Source organism: Loxodonta africana, chromosome 26 (assembly GCF_030014295.1).
Source record: "Loxodonta africana isolate mLoxAfr1 chromosome 26, mLoxAfr1.hap2, whole genome shotgun sequence".
Taxonomy (NCBI): domain Eukaryota; kingdom Metazoa; phylum Chordata; class Mammalia; order Proboscidea; family Elephantidae; genus Loxodonta; species Loxodonta africana.
Genome location: NC_087367.1, coordinates 33,242,218 through 33,262,307, shown reverse-complemented (window position 1 = coordinate 33,262,307; position 20,090 = coordinate 33,242,218). Strand labels below are relative to the sequence as shown.

General features: G+C 37.8%; 1 protein-coding gene across 9 annotated transcripts in view; it reads left to right on the top strand.

Moving 5' to 3' along the window:
• The window catches only part of LTBP1 (latent transforming growth factor beta binding protein 1), a 737,180-nt gene that overhangs the window by 645,974 nt on the left and 71,116 nt on the right, over positions 1-20,090 (top strand). For 5 of the 9 annotated variants that reach the window (XM_064277220.1, XM_064277219.1, XM_064277223.1 and 2 more), the window contains 2 exons: positions 11,747-11,872; positions 16,168-16,311. In XM_064277220.1, the coding sequence (XP_064133290.1) occupies positions 11,747-11,872; positions 16,168-16,311 (270 nt within the window). The remainder of the gene's footprint in view (positions 1-11,746; positions 11,873-16,167; positions 16,312-20,090) is intronic. The other 4 variants (XM_064277221.1, XM_064277224.1, XM_064277226.1 and 1 more) reach the window with 1 other exon arrangement.

Below are 20,090 nucleotides of genomic sequence, written 5' to 3'. Positions count from 1 at the left end.
GAGTCGAAGTTGATAGCAACTGGTTAAGATAAATATATTGATTCCAGAATCAGTAACTTGTTAGGTGTCTAACCGATAGAATGTTAAGTGGTTGTCTCAGAGTCCCGGTGTGAGTAGAGTGAGGATACTTCGACACCTGATTTCATGGCTTTATTAAAACGATACTAATAAAAATGTGCATTAGGGCTCTCCAAATAAAGAGAACCGACAGAGTATTTTTACATGCACACAAATATATTTATATGTGTAAAATTATAAATAAATAGTACATAATACATAAAATATCTATCTACAGAAAGAGATTAATTTTAAGGAAGTGGCTCGTACAATTATGGGGGTTGGCAAGTTCAAAATCTATAGGCTAGAAACTCCTGCAGGATATCTGTGTTACATGTTACAGTCTCAAGTCAGAATCCTTCCTTCGGTAACCGCAGTTTTGCTGTTAAGGCCTTCAACGGATTGGACTCAGGCTGTTATTCAAATGTCACTTCCTCAGTGAACACCGTCACCTCTTCACACTTCCCCTTCCCCTTCTTTGTTTTAGGTTTTTTCTTTAGGACCTTATTCTGTGTTTACCTTGTTTTTTGTTTACTGTCAGACTCTTAAGGCTGATGAGGCAGGGATCTGACCATTTAATTCACTGCTCTATACTATGTGGAATATTAGTCAGGGCACAATAAATATTTGGTGAGTGAATGAGGGATAAAGAGACAGTCTGTAACTCATGCTGGTACAAATCTGTTATTATTTTCTATTTGTCCCATATTTTCTTTGTTCCGTTTTTTATTCTTTTTTTCAGGTTTTTTTTTAATAGTACCTCTGCATCCACCCCACCCCCCAGCTTTTATATATGAAACATCTTTTGTTGTTTCTGTTCAATACTCTATGAACAGACTTAGATGTAAGCATTTATTTTAATTGATGATGTCCCTAGTCTAGGTCCTAAGAAGTGTAACTAGTAGATCAAAGGATGTTAGTGTCTTGTTTTCCAGAGGTTCTGCCAGTTCCTGCTTCCACCAGCACAGAATAAGTCTTCCCAGCTCCTAGCATTCTCTCCAGAAACACGTGTTCATATTTTTCTCTTTCTTTCTTTGATAAGGAGAAAGTAATATCTCATTTTAATTTGCATTTATTGTTAACAAGGTTAACTTCTTACGTTTTCATATACTCTCTTTTATGAATTTTTGCCTATTTAAGATGGGGTTTTAGTGTTTTTCTAATTGATTTATATATATTAAGCATAATAATTTATATGTATTTAACAAATACTTCCTCATCTTTAATTGCTTTTAATTATATAATGCTTTTATTTCTTTCATGGCTCTTATTCTTTAAGATTTTCCTCATTCTGTTGTGATCAATTGTGTATATATTTCTTACAGTAGTTTATCTTTGTTGTTATTTTTATATATAAAATATAAAATATTTCATACATCTGGGATATAAAATTGAATGTCGTATAAGAGTAATATTCTGAATCCAGTGAGGAAAATCAAAAATTATGTTTTATGAAATGTGTGGTATATGATACATAGTAAAGATTTAGCTAGATGCTTTTCCAAATGTTTGATTTTCCTAACAATATTTCTGAAAGAACATGTTTCTCCCTTAGGTTAGTGATGCTTTCATTATAGATTGAAATTTGATATACTATCATCTCTTCATCCCTTTTTTTTTTGTATCATCTCAGAGTCAAATACCTTTCGATTCCTTTCTCTATAATTCAAGGAATATTTTTCACTATTTTTTTCTTAAATTTAACCAGTTCTTAAATACTTTTTGTATATGGTACCAGTATATGTTCATGTGTTTTATATTTCAGTAATTATATAGAATATGTATGTTATGTTACATATATGTCAAATTTATATGTTATATTTTCTGATCTTTCAAGACTCTTTTGAATAGATTATTACTATAGCTTTAATAATTTTTTTTAAACTCCCACAGTTAGCTAGTTTAAATATTTATTTCTAATACTTTTATAGCAAGACTTTCTTAAACTTGAGTTTTTAATTTTGGTTCTATTTTCATGAGAATCAAATGTAACTAATAGTAATTTTTATAAGAGCCCATAAATGATATAATATCTGAGAAGTTTTGTTTCTGAGAAAATCATTCTGATGTCTTCCCACATGAATGTCAGATTTTTTTTTTTTTTGAACTTTCTTGGGTTATGAGTTTTTTTCCCACAGAATTATCCAGTGAAATTGAGAACAGCCTGTTTTTTTAATGTCAATAATTTCTTCTAGCTATATAATTGTAAATTTTTTTGTAGCTTTATAATTGTCTAGGATATGTCTGGGTATGGGGTCTTTAATTTTACAAAGTACACAGTGAGCCTTTTCAATCTGAATATGCAATCCTTTAAAAAATAAAAATTTTTTAAAAAGACTCTTTAAATTTTTCCATATTTGTTTGATTTTTGCTTCTGTTACAGCTTCTGTATGTGTTCTACAGGAATACTCTTTAAGTCAAGGTTCTGTGGCTTCCATATTTATCATTTTCTTGTCCATCATTTTGTCCTTTTCATCTACAGTCTAGAAGAACTTTTCAAGTTTGCCTTTGATAATTTCAAATACAGTTCCTGTGTTGTAAATTTTACTTTTTTACTGCCTTCAATGCAGCTTTAATTTGACTCTTGCTGTTGGATGAGGTGGAAAATGGGTAGGCCACCAGTTGTTTTTCTAGCCCAGCCCTATTGCCTTTGGAGGTTCATTCTCCCACGTTATGACCATGAATGTTCAGCCTTAGGTTTTGGTGATACTGTGATATGCCATATTATTCAGGGTCTTCGTAATTGTTTAATGAGGAACAGGAAGAGGCTGTGTGAGTAGACACATTATTCAGCATAAGTTTGGATCAGAAAAGGCCTCCAGAAGGCTCCAGTTGAACTTTGGAGGGTAAATGGAAGTTATCTAGGTCAAAAATGTGGCCTGGGAGCTGTAGGAGGAGAGTGCATTCCTAGCAGAATAAATGCCACAAGCAAAGATTCAGAAACACAAAATATTGCATAGGGTTAGGAACACTGTACGTAAATTAGTTTCAGATGAACATATGAGAGAAAAAGGGAGATACGAGATATATGTATATACCTACTGAAGAGGCAGACAAAGGCCACGTTGTGGAATGCTTGCTTGCTTACATTGAACAAGTATTCACTGTATACCTTTCATGTATAAGACTTGATCCGAGGTGATGGACACACAGTGATGGGTGAATAGACATGGTCTCTGCCTTCATAGAACTGCACTTGCAGGAGCAAACTGTGAAGAAATAAACGTTTTAGCAAGCATATGACCATGGCTCATTACAGCTGCTGTGAAGGAAAGAACAGCATCATTAAGAGGAAGCCAGAGGGAAAGCCTCATTTTGAGTGGAAGATCTCTCTAAGGAAATGACAATGAGCTGGGAGTAAAGGATGAAGAGTAGGTTGGGGGTGGCAAGTGGGGTGGAGCATTTCTAGGAGGAGTTGTAGCAAGAGCAAAGGCTCTGAAGCAGGGAAATACTTGGTGTACTCAGGGAAGTGAAAAAGGCCATAGCTGACACTTAGTGAGAAGTAGACCTGGTGAGGGATGGGGCTGGAGAGACAGGGGGCAAAAGAGTAAGAGGAACCCCAAGAGCATATAGGACCACAGAATCCAAGGAAAGGGGTGCTTCGAAAAGAAGAGAGTGGTTAACTGCACTGAATACCACTGAAAGGTCTATTAAGACAGCAATCGAGAAGGATCCTTTGGATTTTACAAAATGATGGCCTGATCAAGAGTAGTTTCACTGGAGTCCTATATACAGAAGCCACCCAAGATTGACTTTAAGAATTAATGAGAAGTCAGGAAGTGGAGGCAAGGTGCATAGACAACTTGAAGACCTTGCCTGTTAAAGGAAGGTAAGAAATACGGTTTTGGCTGCGGAGCAAAGAAGCTGTTTTTTTTATTTTTATGATGGAGACAGCAGAAGATGTTTGGTCCTGACGGACTGATCCATTAGAGGGGGAAAGAAGGGGAACTATAAGATGCAAGGGTGGAGGAGCCAGTTAGAAGGCAGATTTCTTGAGAAGTCAAGTATAGATGAGCTCCAAAGAGCATGTAGGAAGGGCCTTTATGCTACTATCCATGGAGAAAAACTGAAGAGGTTTAAGCAGAGAATTAACTTGATTGGACTATTTCAATAGGTGAATCATTCTGTCATTATGGAGGATGGATTTAGGATGGTAATGAATGATAGAAAGCACAAATCCAAGTTAGGAGGCCATATTGGCAATATGGGAGGTTTCCTATTCATTCAAATCCAAAGGCTCTGAATAAGGTTGGAGAGGAGGAGAGACCTATAACCAAGAGATAAAATCAAAAGGATGTGCTGACGGATGTGGGTAGGGAATCAAGAATGACTCCCACATTTGTAGATCAGAGGACTGGGATGACGTTTGTGATTTTAGAGATGGTCTTTTATAGGACATATTTTAAAACTATGGTGAATATATGCTGTCCACATAATGGTTGATTAAAATCAGAGCAAGGTTTTGGTTTAGTTTCTCTGGCACTTACAGCTGCTTACACAGTAGTTTTTTAAAAAATAATCTAAATAAGTATCTTTACAGCAGTAAGTTTCAAGGCTGGTAAAAATGATCTTTCATTGGCCAGCCTTATTTTCTGGAATTTATATGCTAGAAAGTTTGGATGAGAGGTAGTTTGCTACCCTCTTTATTTTTTATTGCTTTTCCTATACTGCTAGCTTTCAAAACAGTCTTGTCAAAGTTCCCCCACATTTTTTCCTTCCCTTCTCTGCCAGACAAAAGCATGACAATCAGACTCTGCAGAAGGACCTTGCCTTTTGCTGTTTTCTGGCTTATCCGCATTTTCCAGAACAAAAGTTGATTTTTATAACACGTAAGGCCCCTATTCTCCTGCCTTGCTGGTGTTGCCAGACCTCAGTGGACTTTTTTGAAAGACTCTTTCCATATCCTATTGTATTGTCTGGACCATCTTCAAATCCAGTTTTTAATTTCCTATTGGCTAAATTAGATTCTTTAGGCTCTGTGCTCATCTCCATTTTAACCCTGGCTTCCCTCTTGTGAGAGAGACCTTAATCTCTTTTGGGCCAGCAGCTGTGCCATTATTCCTTTGGGCAGCTATTCAGCTGGTTTAACATCTTTCAATTCCACTTCTTGCCTGGAATTTACTGTCTCCTGGTCAGCTTCTCTTCCTTTCAGTGAGGAGTACGGGAACTGCATTTCCCCTGAAGCAGGAACTTACATGCCTTCCACTGTAAGCCCCTTCTCTTTGGATCTGTTTTCCTATGATTCTGGCACCAAATGTTTAACCAATTCCAGTTTGTCAGGAAGCCTTGGACTAAAGTAGTAGAGCATTTCCTCTTTGTGGAGAGATCCAGGATCGCTGATGCTAGACACAGGCCAGGCAATTCCCAAGGCTTGTACTTCCTTAATGCCGGATAGACTTTTCTTCCAAGAGTTCCTGGAAAAGCATTCTCTTTGGGACTTGCAGTACCTGTGATAATTAGATTTCTAGTATAATGATAGTTCTTGTTTTAAGGACAAAGATGTCAAGGTTCAAAGAGTGTTTGATTAAACTGAAAATTAGAAAGTAATGGATCAAGGAGTAACAGACTGTGTGTTGTGACTTCCATCTTGATAGTGGACAAATTCCCGTATGCTTGTTGGGCTCAAAATTTGGTTAGTTCTCTTCGCCATTTCAGGACTACCTTTTGTAACCATCACCATGGTGGAGGCGAAATTTAAATTCAGAAGTTTGTTCCCAGCTAGGCGCCAGTCCATTGCCAGCTCTACCTTTAACTAATTGGGTACCCTGAGGCAAGTTCCTTCCCCTCTCAATGCCTCAGTTTTCTGGTTCTTAAAATGAAGGAATTGAACTAGATAACGCTCAAGTCTAGTACTAAATACTTCTAGATGAACCATATGATTCATCTGGTAATGTTCCGATGACAGGAAGGCCTTTTCTTCCCAACCATGCAGTCACTATGGAGATTTTCCTGTGAATGATTTGTTGCTAAAAATGATACTCCCATTCCTATCATCTGCCTCTCCTGAGTGACCTGGCAGCAGAAGGAAAGCTCATTAGAGAGCTTCTTCCTCTCATAGTAGATATGTCTTGCTCAGAATGAGAAAGAAGAAAATCGACAAAACAAAGGTAAGTGATGTTAAAAAGGTGAGAAAGAGAAGAATTTTTTTCTTAACTCAGAACAAAACAAACTGAAGAATGCATCTGAGAAAAAGAAATCCAAAATTGTGCTAACAAAATATACCCAAATACCCGTTTCTTACCATACACATAGACTTTTCTGTGTGTAATACAGAAAATCTAATGGAACCATTGAGGTTTCTATGTTACGAATTTCATTTCTGAGGACTTGGAACACAGCTTTAATTTCTTGGTCAGTAAACAAGCTTTTTTTTTTTTTTTTTACCCCAACCCCTTTTAGAAAATCATGCCTCCTTTCAATACTGTTTCCTTATTTCATAGTTCAGTTTCCCAAAGTGGAAAAATTATACCCACTGTCTGGTCTTGTACCTTTATTTGAGAGTTGGGGCACATAGTTGGAGTTCTATTCTTATTTGAGGACTCCCTGATAATAAGCAATAGGGTTTGAAAAACTTTTGGTCCATTGAGAAATGTATTAAGGAAAAAGCAGAAGGACAAGGAAAATTGATCTGCCAAATATGTCTATAGTTGTTATTGTTTTTGGTGTTGTTAGGTGTTGTGAAGTTAATTTCAACTCATAGCAACCCCATGTGACAAGGTAAAACTTTCTGTAGGGTTTCCTAGACTATAATCTTTATGGGAGCAGCTGGGTGGGTTTGAACCACCAGCCTTTTGGTTAGCAGCCAAGTGCTTAACCATTGTACCGCCAGGCCTCCTTTCTCTGTAGTTAAGACACTCAAACTGTGGGCCTGTCAGTTACTGACAGTGTTGATTCTTTTAAGAATGAGTCACTTCAGTTCCAACACCCCTCCGCCTTCACTGGGCTGTGGTCTGTTACCCTTTCTAAAATATTCCCTATTGAAGAGCTAATCTCCAGCAGTCATTCCATCTTATTTTTTCCTATTCATTCAAATTCAAAAAGTTGGCCATCTAAACTTTCAGTGTTAATCACTGTTATAGTAAGTCTGAGACTACAAGGCACCCAGCAACCTATAATCAGCCTGGAGATTGTGCACCTTCAGGCCAAATATTCAGTTCCTGTGACAGTAACAAGAAATCGTTATCTACTCTAGATAGAATTAATTAAAATTGCATAAACCGGTTGACCAAACCCATTGCCATCAAGTCAATTCCAATTCATAGCGACCCTGTAGGACAAAGTAGAACTGCCCCATAGAGTTTCCAAGGAGCACCTGGTGGATTCGAACTGCCGACCTTTTGGTTAGCAGCAGTAACTCTTAACCACTGTGCCACCATGGTTTCCTAAAATTGCATAGAATTAATAAAACGGAAAATAAGAGATTTTACTTCAAGCATCTGGATCAAAAAGCCACCAGATTTCTAGTAGCTACTTTCCTTTCCTAACCTTCTTCCCATTTTAGTAGAGAAATAAGCTATTGGTGGGGTTTAGTTGAAGATTACTCTGTAAAGTATCCCTGATAAACACAGTAATGCACAGAATGGTATGGGAGCTAAGAGCAGAGGGCCTTTAAATGTGCTTCTATGAGTCAGAATCGAGTCAATGGCACTGGGTTTGGTTTGGTTTGGTTTTTGGTTTTGGAAGTAGTAAAGAAGGTTCCACAGAGGAGCCACTCCTTGGGCTAACTCCTGAAGGGATAGTAGGAGTTTCTGATCAAAGCAATAGGTAAGGACTTCTAATGTAGAGGGGAGTATGAACCAAGCCAATTAGAAATTAAAGATGGTGGAGCTTTCAAAGAACTCCAGTAGACTGATATGGCTGGAGTGTAAAGTGGGGAGGAGGTTGTGCTGAGAAACATGGCCAGACATGTGGCCAGGGGCCAGATAACAAAGAGTACTCTGTGCTCTGTGAAGGAGAGAGGTCATTATCCTTACCCAGGAAAGATACTGAACATTCTAAGCAAAGGAATGGCACCGACAGATACGTATTTTGGAAGGAGCACATTGGCAGCAGTTTGGATCAGAGGGAGGGGGGCAAGACTGTAGATCAGGAAGCCAATTAGGAGTAGAAAGAGGTGGCTGCAGTACTCCAGGAAAGATGAAAAAGAAGCATGATAGGAGAAAGACAAGGACTACTTTGATATGAGGAGTAGGAGAGAGGGAAGGGTCCAGGATGACACTAAGGTGGCCTGGATGGCTAGTTGGAGTCAGTGATGAAGGGGATATGGGAGAAATGGGGGTGAGGTGAAAAGGGCATGATAATAAGTTCATTTATTGTGAGCAGTTCCAGCAGGCATTCGATAAATGATCGTGAAGGACAGAGGTCAAGCCCTGAGAGAGACTGAGAAGTCATCAGTATTTAAATGGTAGTTGCATTTCTAAGTTTCCTTCCAGCCCTTAAATCTTGTGATTCAGTTAGTAACACAATCTCTCTATCAGACACCCTTTTCAGGGAGTCTAAAATGAGCAGTGGCCTGTGTTAAGTGATTTGGTGACATGATGTGGTTCTTCCTTACATGTTCGTGTCAGTAAATAAATTATAATCCCAGTCTTCTGCTGACGTTGAAAATAAATCAGACAGATTTACTGAGTGTCTTTTTTACGTTAGATGCTGCAAGGGAGGTTCGTTTTTTTAAATGTGAACTAAATATCAGTCCCTAAGTTAATTGACTTTTCAGTTCAAGCGTTGGGAAATAAGATACAGAGGGATAAAAAGGAAGAATGGAGGTGAGCGGAATTCCTCACTCAGGTCAGGAAGTGGGGAGATTAGTAGGAAGACAGCTTTAGGCTTGATGAGTTTGAAATTATGACAAATGATCAAATTGGAAATGATTAAGAGTAAGACATATACTTGGGAAAGGATCCTGGCTTCAGATGCAGACTTGGGATTCATCTGAGGGCTGAAGTAACTGAAGTTGAGAAAGTCTGAGGAGGGTGGAGATAGAGTACTGGGACCGCAGCAGATCCCAGGAGGGCCTGGGCTTTGGAAGACACCCTCTTCCAGGCTGTGAAAGGGTGAGGGTGAGTCAGAGTGGTTAAGGTAGGAAAACATGTGGAACATGGGACGGGAGAGTTCAAGGGGGGGTGACAACCAGCCTTAGAGCCAGGGTGATGATGACTGACTGGCAGTTGGTCATTAGACTTACTGATGGTCTATCATTGTTGGCCTTTCTCGGAGGAGTTTCCATTGGATAAAGTGTTAGGAAGTCAAAGTCATTAAAGATGAGGAGGATTATGTACAAACTATCGAATGGAAAACTGATTTGCTCTGTAAACTTTCACCTAAACCACAACTTAAAAAAAAAAAAAAAAGCAATGGGGAGAAGGAAGTGGAGGGGTTATAATAATAATAATTATATGTATATAATGTTGTTAGTTGTCATTGAGTTGACCCCATGTCACTCATGATGATCCCATGTATGCAGAGTAGAGCTGCTCCATAGGGTATTCAAAGCTGGGACCTTTCAGTAGCAGATTGCCAGGCCTGCATTCTGATATACCTCTGGGTGGGTTTGAACTGTCAGCCTTTTGGCTAGTAGTCGAGTACTTAATAATTTGCACCACCCAGGGTTGACATGTGTATAATAAATATATATAAATGTGTTTAATATTATTATTGACATATATTGAATGCTTCCTATAGGCAGTGTTCAGAGCTCTTTAAACATGTTGTTTTGTTTAATCTTCTCAGTAATTCTAAGAAGAACATATCAATATTATTATTGTTTTTGTTATTTTCCTTTTACAGATGAGGGGTACACCCACTCCTCACTGGTCGACAAGTTTAGTTTCCAAAGACCAGGTCATTATGTGAAAATTGGTGTTACACAAAAATGGAGGATGACCACATTAGATCACAAAATGGAGGATGACTACATCATTACATAACTGCCAGTTTCATCATTTCATAACTGCCAAACCACTGAGAATCATGGTCCAGCCAAGTTGACATATATAACCTTAACCATCACAGCGAGTGTTACTCTTGCCTCTCACCTCAGCATTTGTTACTGCCGGACGTATGTCATTAATGTGCAAAATAGTTGGATAGTATTTTACTGTTGTCATAAGTACAAAATATCAGGTAATGGGATAGTCAATAAGGGAGGAGTAGGTGTATTAGGAAATAAAGGCAATGAGCGAGACCATTGAGACATTTTGCAGTGATAGAAGGAATGGAATAGCATACTAACTAGGGTGGCATCGTGGTCATGCGAAAACTTTTTTCAAGAGATTTGAATATTGTTTAAGGCAGACAGGGAAGGAGCTAGGGGAGAAATAATTGAAGAGGCTGGAAAGAAATTAAGTGATGGGACTAGATAGCAGAAGAAGTTGATGGGAATGAGAGAAAGGGCCCAGGCTTGAAAGGAAAAGAGAATCAATTTACTTTGACTTGAGAAAATTAAGGAAACTTTGATGGGATAACTCATATTTTACAATTCCAAAGTGAGATAGTCTCTGAACTTATATTTGGTAGTGTCAATGTTGGAAAATTAAGATGGAAGGTGAAACAGATGCTGAAAATAATTGTATGTATATTATTTTCCTTCTAGAATATTTCTTGGACTTGCTTTCTAAAATTTTTAAAGGAAAAGCCCCATTAATACTACTATCAACTCCCCCTAAACTAAATTGTCAAGTGCATTTAATTTTTCATTTTATCACTTGGATCAAAAGCAAAGTTTTTATCATATATATTTGATGCTTTAATTGCATTTCTTATTTGCTTCTCCAAAAACATGTGTTTTGGAACTGTTAAGTCTGGAATCAAAGAGAGCAAAGGACCTGGCAGATGAAAGTGTGCATTGTGGCAGTAAACTAAAAGAATGGAAATGAAAGCGTGGAGAAGAAAATTTCTAACCGTAAGGGTAAAGAAGAGTAATATCTAAAAGTTGGGGTGTAACTTTACAATTGAGACATCACTTTTTACGAGAACATTTTATCAGTGTAAACAAAGGCACAGGATCAGTATTTATCATCATGTTTACAGAGAACAAAATGAATTCACAAGTTGCCCACTGGCTAATCAGTTGGAGAAACACTGACATTTAAGACCTTAAATGTCACTTGGTGACAGGAAGTCTTTTTTGGTGAATAACCGGCATTGGCTGCACTGTGGAACTCACCAGAGTCACTCCCTTGACGTCCAGCAAATGCTCTTTAGCCTTGATCAAGGTCATCTACAGGTTTGAATAATCCATCGCATCTACAGGTTTGAATAAACCAGTATCCAGGGAGGCCAGAGCTTCTTTCAGCCAGAGCTCGACAGATAGAACTATTTGCGTTTACCATGACCAAAAACAGTGACAGCATTTTTCACTTGTTTTCATCGTAGGAATATACACTCCTTGGAAATAAAGAGCTGAAAACATTTCAGAAATACCGATGGTGGTGATTATAGTGGTCGTTTCAGTTTATAAACATTTCCTGAGGAAAAGTAAATGTTTTCTCCTAGATCCTAACATTTTGGCTATTAAGACATTTCCGTCAAAATATTTTATTTATATGTAAAATGTTTTAAAGTGCTTTCTGTGTAAACATGATCATCTCATACTAATCAAGGTGTGTGGAGTACCTCTGTCCATCATTAATATCTGGTGTTTGTCAGCTTGTGCTTGTTTTGTGTCTGATGTTAAATGTCTTTTTTGCAGATATTAATGAATGTGTAAACAACACTGTTTGTGACAGTCACGGGTTTTGTGATAATACGGCTGGCTCCTTCCGCTGCCTTTGTTATCAGGGCTTTCAGGCCCCACAGGATGGGCAAGGGTGTGTGGGTGAGTGTTTAAATTTTTTCCCCAAGATGTGTCACATCTCCCAATTGATAAGAAATCAAAATGATGAACAACAGGAGAGATTATAATAAGCAAAATAATGTGTGTAGAATTTCATCAGGATTTTATTTTGTCACACAGTATTGGGGTGTATAAAATTATGTATGGTTTCTGAAATGGCTGGGTGTGTTAAGAAATATAGAAGTATAACTTTAAGAATTTTTTTCAAAAAGAACATCTGTTTAAACTTTTAGCCAAGTATGCGGAACTCTGTAGTCCCTCCTGCACGGGAAACAGAGTCTGGTGTGTGGTATAGCTTGTCTGTCTTCAAAATGCACCTCCTTAGGCAGTGTATTTAAAGAAAAGTGTTGGCAAGAGCTTCAGTTTCCAGGAATGACACCCATAAAATGATGCTTTGGATTGTGCAACTGTATTTCTTCAGTCTGTCTTGGGATTGATGGGGCTGGAAGGAATCTTGAATACCATCAGATGTTCTAGAATCTGGCTAACACATTCTCATATAGAAGAAGAGATTTTATATTTTAGTTTCTGATCAGCTGTGATTTCTTCAAATCAAATTCATCAGGAAGCACATTTGCAATTAGAACAATTAAATGGGCAAAAGAAGAAAAAGAAGATTATTAAATTCAAAACTTCACAGAATAAGGCAAGACCTTATTCTTATTAGGAAAATATCTATTTTCACTACGTGAAAGATGCCACATGAGGAGGAGTCAGTAACTTTATAGTTTGAGAATTAGCAATTAAAAGATTAGTTCATTTTCATCCAGATTAAACTGGAAAACAGAATCTATTCAGAGGTTTAATGATACCACTCAAATAATAATTGCTCTTATGAGATTAATTATGAAATTTAACTAACTCCCAATCACAAAAATTATTTACGAAGCTTTAATGTGGTTTTGAACATAAGCATCTGCCAGTCAAAAACATATATTTTTGAAAACCCAGTCGAAGATACAAACCCAGGTACTTACTTAAATTATCCTTGTTGTGAATTGATATCATCTCCCCATTATTAGAGTATATTTCTGTTTTAAAACATGCTGGTGTACAACAACACAAACACAGAAAAGTCGTTTGCAGTGCAGAGTAAGACTGAAGAAATGGCGTTGTGTATGGGTCATTTATGGGCGAGTCATAACCCCTCTGACCTTCATTTCTCAGAGTCCTGAAAAAGCTAAGGGGATGGATATTCCTTTAAAAAGTGAAGGGATTGCACCAGTGCTTTCTCTTTCCAGCTCCAGATTGCTGACACGTAATGGTCACTAGGTGGTGCATTTCAGGCATTACTAAAAATTGCTAATTCTCAAATCTTTAAGAAAATGGTGCCTTTTTCTTTTTTTGGATTACTAAAGAAAGAGTCAAATCAAAGAGTTCAATAGAAAACATGTTTTCCTCTTAGTCATTTTAGTTTTTGAGCTATGGAATCTATTTTTTCCTTTGTTTAGTAACAGCTGAGTTATAGAAAGACTGGATTCCAAAGTGGGAAGACAATAGATTTCACTGCAGCTCAGCAGCTACTACTGAGTGCCCACTGTATGCTATGAGCATCCCAGACACTGGGCTTCATGCTGGGACGAGGACAAAGAGGAGATGCCTGTGCTTGAGCGAGAGACACAAACACATTGGTTATTTTGATGCCAAGTACTGTGTGTGGACAGGAAGGTATATACATCAGGGTGTTTAGAGAGCACGGAAATCATCCGCAACATCCCCTTCTTTACAAATGAAGAATTAGTCACAAGAAGACATAGCTATTTCATAAGACAGTGATGGCTATCCTAGTCTCTATTTTTGACTTCCACTTTGGTCTCCCTTCCACCCAATACAGATAATAAAATTCATTTGACATTCACTTAGTATTTTGACTACTAGGGCCTGGTCTTTTCTTTTCTTCCCAGCCTCACTACCTCCTTTCTTACCTTTTATATTCCAGCAACATGATGGTAATTTTGGTTGCTCGTGTAACTGTTCAATTATTCAGCTGATGTTTGTTTCTGCTCCTTCTGCTGGGAATATACTCCCAACCTCCCCTTCCCTGTACCTGGACTCATCCCATTCATTCTTGAAGACTGATATTAGGTGTCATCTCCTCCCAGATGCTACCCTTGCTCTATCATTCACTCTCAAGCTGATCTGTGACCCCTCCTCCAGCTTCCATAACACTTTAAGCAAACATCAATTATAATGGTTTAACAACCTTTTGGGGGGATAATTTAATTATGTGTGTACCACACGTCACCCCCTTCTCCAAGACTAGAAGCTCCACATGACTGAGAATTTTGCTTTTTTCTCTCCCCTGGGTCTGGCACAATGCTTGACCTGTTGTAAGCACTCAGTTAATTTTGTTTCGAGTATTAACTGTTTAAATACCAGGTATTGAACCACTGACTCCACATAGCTCCTGTGCCGCTGGTTAACATTCATCTCTAAGCAGCCAGATGAGCACCCCCAAACCCATGTTAACATTTCAGTTCAGCACATGAAACTCCAACCTCAGGTAAGGAATATTTGTTATCATTTGGTCAATCAACGAATTCCATCTTATTTGCCTATTTATTCATTTTTCAAAAATATTAACAGAGCACCTCACTATGCTGGGTACTATGTAGAGTCTCAAAGATGAGTATCCATGAGACCAGCCTTAGGCCACATGTCTCCTCTACCTGAAGCCTGCATGCTCTTAAGCTATTGCTACCACCTCCTTCATTTCTCATTATCTCCACTTATCCTTCAGATCTTGACTCAAATGTCACTTCCCTAACCCATGACTGCACTTGAGGTCTACTGCTGTGCTCCGTAGGTTTCTTTTGTAGCACCTACCTAGCTTGTAAAATGATCTAATCATTTCCCTGACTTGACTATAAGCTCTGTGAAGGCAGGCACTGGGCCTTCTCCTCAGGGCCTGGCTCATAAAAGTAAACTGGAAGATATTTCTTGATTAGATGAGTGCAGTCTGGTGGGAGAGGTCTCAATAGCTATGTAATTAAATAACACAAGTTAGAGAGTAGACATTTCCATTTGACATTTACCTAAAAATTGATAAATGTGAACTGGCAAATTTCTAAAGTACATTTTTCTAGACTAAATTATGACTGTCTAGGCTGATTAAATGCACCAAGTCTCTGCTTTACTTTATGTCGTAATGTCATTTCTTAAGCTAAACCCAGCTCATTGAGTTTAAGTCTGTTTATACACAAAGTGAAATGGAAAACTGAGGTATTTTGTCTAAATAAGTCAAGATGCATAATTTTTTTTGTCCAGTTGGCTAGGTATAGGAGGTGAAAATAGGATTTTTTTTTCTTTACTGAGTGATTTGAATAATTGCTCAAATTCTTAACTTTGTATGAACCATCTCAAAGTGTGCTTATGAAAGCTGATGCTTATACATTTTTAATGCATAAAATGCATGAATATTTTGGATGTCAAGTCAGGCACTGACTTGCTGAACTGGGTACTCATTAATATTTCTTAGGTAGAGAAAGGTAAAAATACTTGTCAAGGTCAAGCATAATATCCACCTTTCTTTAGTGCACTGTACTTGTACAGTTTTGAATAAAACATACTTATCAGTGAGATTCCTCGCTTGTATTTTAATTATGTTGTATTTAAGTATAGAAGAAAATCATTTAGCCAAATAAATGAGAAATGTCAACAGAATTTTAAATCTTACAGTGAAATCAGTGATAAGTTATTACACCAATTTATTTCATGTGTATGGTTGATATACCATAACTAATATTTATGGGGTTCTTTCCTTCATTTCTCAAAGGGGTAGACAACCTGAATTCCGACTGTTAAGTTATGGACATTTTGGCTGCTAGAGAACTATGTTTTCAGACATTTAAATAGATTTTTTTTAATATTTTTAAATGAATGTAAAGAATTCTATGGTTTCTGAATTAACAGTATTTCTAATTTTCTTTGAATTCGGAACTGAGAGTAGAATATTTGGTCATTTAAGACTTCATTATTTCAGAAAGTCAGAGATGACGAAACAGAGGGTCAAAGGGTACAAATGATGCTTGCAGTACAATTCCATGGTGTGCCTTAAAACTAGAATGAGAGTTTTGAACCTTTGCTTTGCATTTTTGTGGTTCTATCATGCAAACCAAATAATAGCAACCCCGTCCCTAAAAGAGGAGAAGGGGCTTGATTGCTCACTGGAGATCTCCTCATTTCAGCAGACATGACCAGCCTTGGCACAGCTGGTAAAATAAAGAGCTATCAGGAATGAGGCACACACCTAAATTGACCCATGCTGTGTTTTCCAGATGTGAACGAATGTGAACTGCTCAGTGGCGTGTGTGGCGAAGCCTTCTGTGAAAACGTGGAGGGGTCCTTTCTGTGTGTTTGCGCAGATGAAAACCAGGAGTATAGCCCCATGACTGGTCAGTGCCGCTCCCGGGCCCCTGAAGGTAAGTCACAGTGGCACCGTGTTGGGGATAGAGGTCTCCTCTCGGGCATGGACCGCCACAGTCTTGAGCTAAACACCCTGTGAGTGAGGTGAGAAATAACCAAATGTTCTGGCGCGATGTTGTCTCAGATGCTCCCGTGCTCTTTCCCTGCCTGCTTTATCAGTGGAATTAGGATGTATGATGACTGAATAGATGGCCTCTAATGTGCTTTCCAGCCCATAGATGCCATAAGTTGAGTAAAGGATCCAAAATTATGAGAACATTTGCTGGGTATTGTTTAAAATTTAGAGAGCTTTCAGCTTAGGTTTTCATATGGCATCATCTTGTTAAATTACATAATCCACCTTTCTCAGCCCTTGGAGAGAAGTATTTTGACACTGCCTTAAATTAAAAGCAACGTATACACCTCTCGGGATCTACAGTGGCTTCTACTTGGAATTCCTGAGGTGTTCTTCCAGAATTTGTCCTAGAGAGTAACTGTATTTACATTTGCTTAAAATTCGATTTAGGCTATGTCATCATTGTATGAATTGAAAGGGAGAGCTGATGGTTTTCCAGATAAATTATTCAACTTCCAGATCACCTTTTTACTTTGTGCCATGTAGCTGTAGCTCAGTTGCATTTTAAAGAAAGCAAAGGACCAAATGGTCCTTTGAAAGCCAAATAAAATGAAACATGGAATATTTTACTTTCTTGTTCAATCTCAGTAGATTTTATCCATGCTTCTACAGTAGCTTTCATGACTCTCCTATAGGGTATATTAGTTTCATGTACACATGTAAAGTAATTATCTTTGCAAGTAATACGAGAAAAAAAAAATTTTGGGGGGGGAAGTAAAACATAAATATATTTTCATCCACACTCATTTTTCCTCTCAGTTATTTAAATAAACATATGTTAGGTGTGCAGAATTAAACGAACAGACAGTAATTCAAAAACACTGTCCATGATGAGTGGCAGGGAGGGGAAAAGTGGGACTCACAGCTTAGTGGACACTGAGCTTCTGTTAAGGGTGATGAGAAAATTGGAAACAGTGGTAACCATTGAACAACATGATAACCATAGCTCGTGTTACTGAATTGTACATGTGAAGAGGCAAATGATTTGTTACATATATGTTTATAACAATAAAAATAAAATATAGTAGAGACTAGGAAAACAGAGCACTGTCCAGGGACAGGGGAGAGGGTATTTTGAAGGAAGGGATTGCTGTTTGTTCAGTGACAGCCATTTCATCTCGTATGCCATAGAGAGAAGATGTTTCATCTTAGTTCTACCTTTGATAGCAGAAAACAAAAAACAAGCAAAAACCTGGTTGCCTGATAATAGGAGATCGGTTAAGTAACTTTTTTTCTTGTTTGCCTTTGGTTCCATAGAGTGGCACCCCCCACACATTTGAATGAAGTAACTCACATATCATAATATTATATAGTCATTAAATGGACTGTATGAAGATTAAGCAGTCATGATCAATGCATATGATACAATGTTAAGTGAAAAAACAAAAACAGGATATTCCAATGATTTATGATCTATAAAGGGAAGGAGGGGAAGAAGGAAAAAAGGGGGAAAGACATAAAAAGATAATAATTGTTAGACTTGATAGAGATTTTTTCCTTTTTATCCAAATTAAACCAGGATTCTGTTCTGCTACCCACTTTCTAGCTGTGTAAACTTGGGCATATCACTGAACACTTACGAGTTTTGGTTTTCTCATCTGTAAAATAGAAAGGTTGGTATCTATCTCACAGAGTTTTATGAATAGTAAATGAAATAATATATGTAAAAGACATTTGTAAAATGCAAAAGAGCCACATGTAAAATGCCATTTGTTAACGGCAGTGTGTACTGTATGAAGTATTTAAACAGCTAGGTACATCCCAAACACATAGGGGATATCTATTTCCCATCCTTTTATGATCTCTTCTGAAATGGTGTATCTTTTAAATATAAGTTTTTTCTAGAATGTTTTAGTGGCATTAAGACATGGTTCATTCAGTTCACATAGCTTCAATTAGTGTATGAGTTTGGGATCTGTGATGGTTAAGGTTATGAGTCAACTTGGCTGGGCCATGGTTCTCTGGTTTGGCAGTTATGATGTAGTTTGGCAGTCGTATGATGTTAATGATTGCCTCCATGATAAGATTTCATATAATGTGATCACCTCCATGATAGTATCTGCTATGAGTAGCCACTCAGTTGAAAGGGAGTTTCCTTGGGTGTGTGGCCTGCATCAAATATAAATGGACATTCTGGCAAGACTTGAGGGCTTTTGCTCACTCTGATCCTGCAGTTGGCTCCTGTTCATCTGACCTCCAGTTCTCAGGACTTGAGTTAGCAGCTTACCTGTGGTCTTGCTTGCCAGTCTTGGGATTCATCAGTCTTCGCAGCCTGTGAACAAGAGCCCTCCTCTCTGACCTGCTAATCTTAAGTTCTCCATGCCCTGAGCAATGTAATCAGGAAACGCCTGTATCCTGACCCACAGACTTGGGACATTACAGCCTCTACAACTGTGTGAGCCATTTCCTTGATGTGAATACATACATACACACATACACACACACACTTTACTGGTTTTGCTTTTCTAGAGAACCAGCCTAAGACAAGATCCTAAAGTTTGCTCATTTCATTTTATAGAGGTTAATAATAACCCTTAATAGGATTATAAGAGAATCTGAATCATTTTTGCTGAACTGGACTAGCTTTCTGTGAACTACATTGTCCTGCTTCTTAACACTTTACACTGACTCTTCTTGCAAGCTTGTTCCTCATCCCCTGCTTTTCAAGTCTTTTTGCAACCAAGCGCCTAACATCTGTTATGGCTTTTGCTTTCTCATCGGTTGTCTCTCTTTTAGGAATGTTCTTAGTCAGGGTTCACGAAGTACCTTCCTTCTGCTCTTTCAGAGAGCATCATTTTGAACACTCAGCTTCTCAAAGCTTTGTCTGCTATAGTCTCTGCTTTCTCTTAATGTTATATTTAATCCTTAAGCTCTTTGGCTTCTGCTACATATTGTACATCCCAATTGTTCTATTGCTTCATATCAGTGTGGTCTGACTACACCAGTAAATGAATTTATTAATATCTGTATATAGTTCCTGGAAAACTTAGACTGATTATATGGAATCTTAAGACTGTTGTGATGGCATCTTCTTCTTGTGATGGCAATCCCCTAGCAGTGTCCTGAAAGACTGAGTTCAGCTATGAACTGTAATAGGCGCTGTCTGTCATCAGAGCCAATAACTGATTAGTTATTTGAAAAAAAAATGATTAAACCTGGAAGTCATCAAAAAGATAATGTAGCTTTTAAATTTTTAGTTTTTAACTTAAAACATATAAATATACATTCATTCACCAAACTTTCAAGGTCTTTCTTTGAGTAGAGGTGTGCTCTTTAGTTTTTGTATGGCTTGTCTTGCCTAGGACACGTCTATTATATGTTATCTACATTGCCCACTTTAAAGGGAGTAATCATTTATAGACATTTGCAAAGCAAATGAGTGCAAAATCCCTGTAGATTTTTACAGTTGTCTCGTTCACAGCTAATTCAATAGCATTCCTTTTACTGAATCAACTTTATCTGGTGTTTCTAAAGCATTCGACTTGTCCTTGAAACAACAGTTCTTTTCATACTCATATTTTACTGCTTTACATACCCTTGAATTAAATTATATAATTATGGTTATGAATACAGTGGCGCAGGCATGTTGGAGAATAAAGACAGCTGACTCTTGAAGGCATACTGCTCAACCTATAAGGGCCGCATTGTGTGGACCTACTT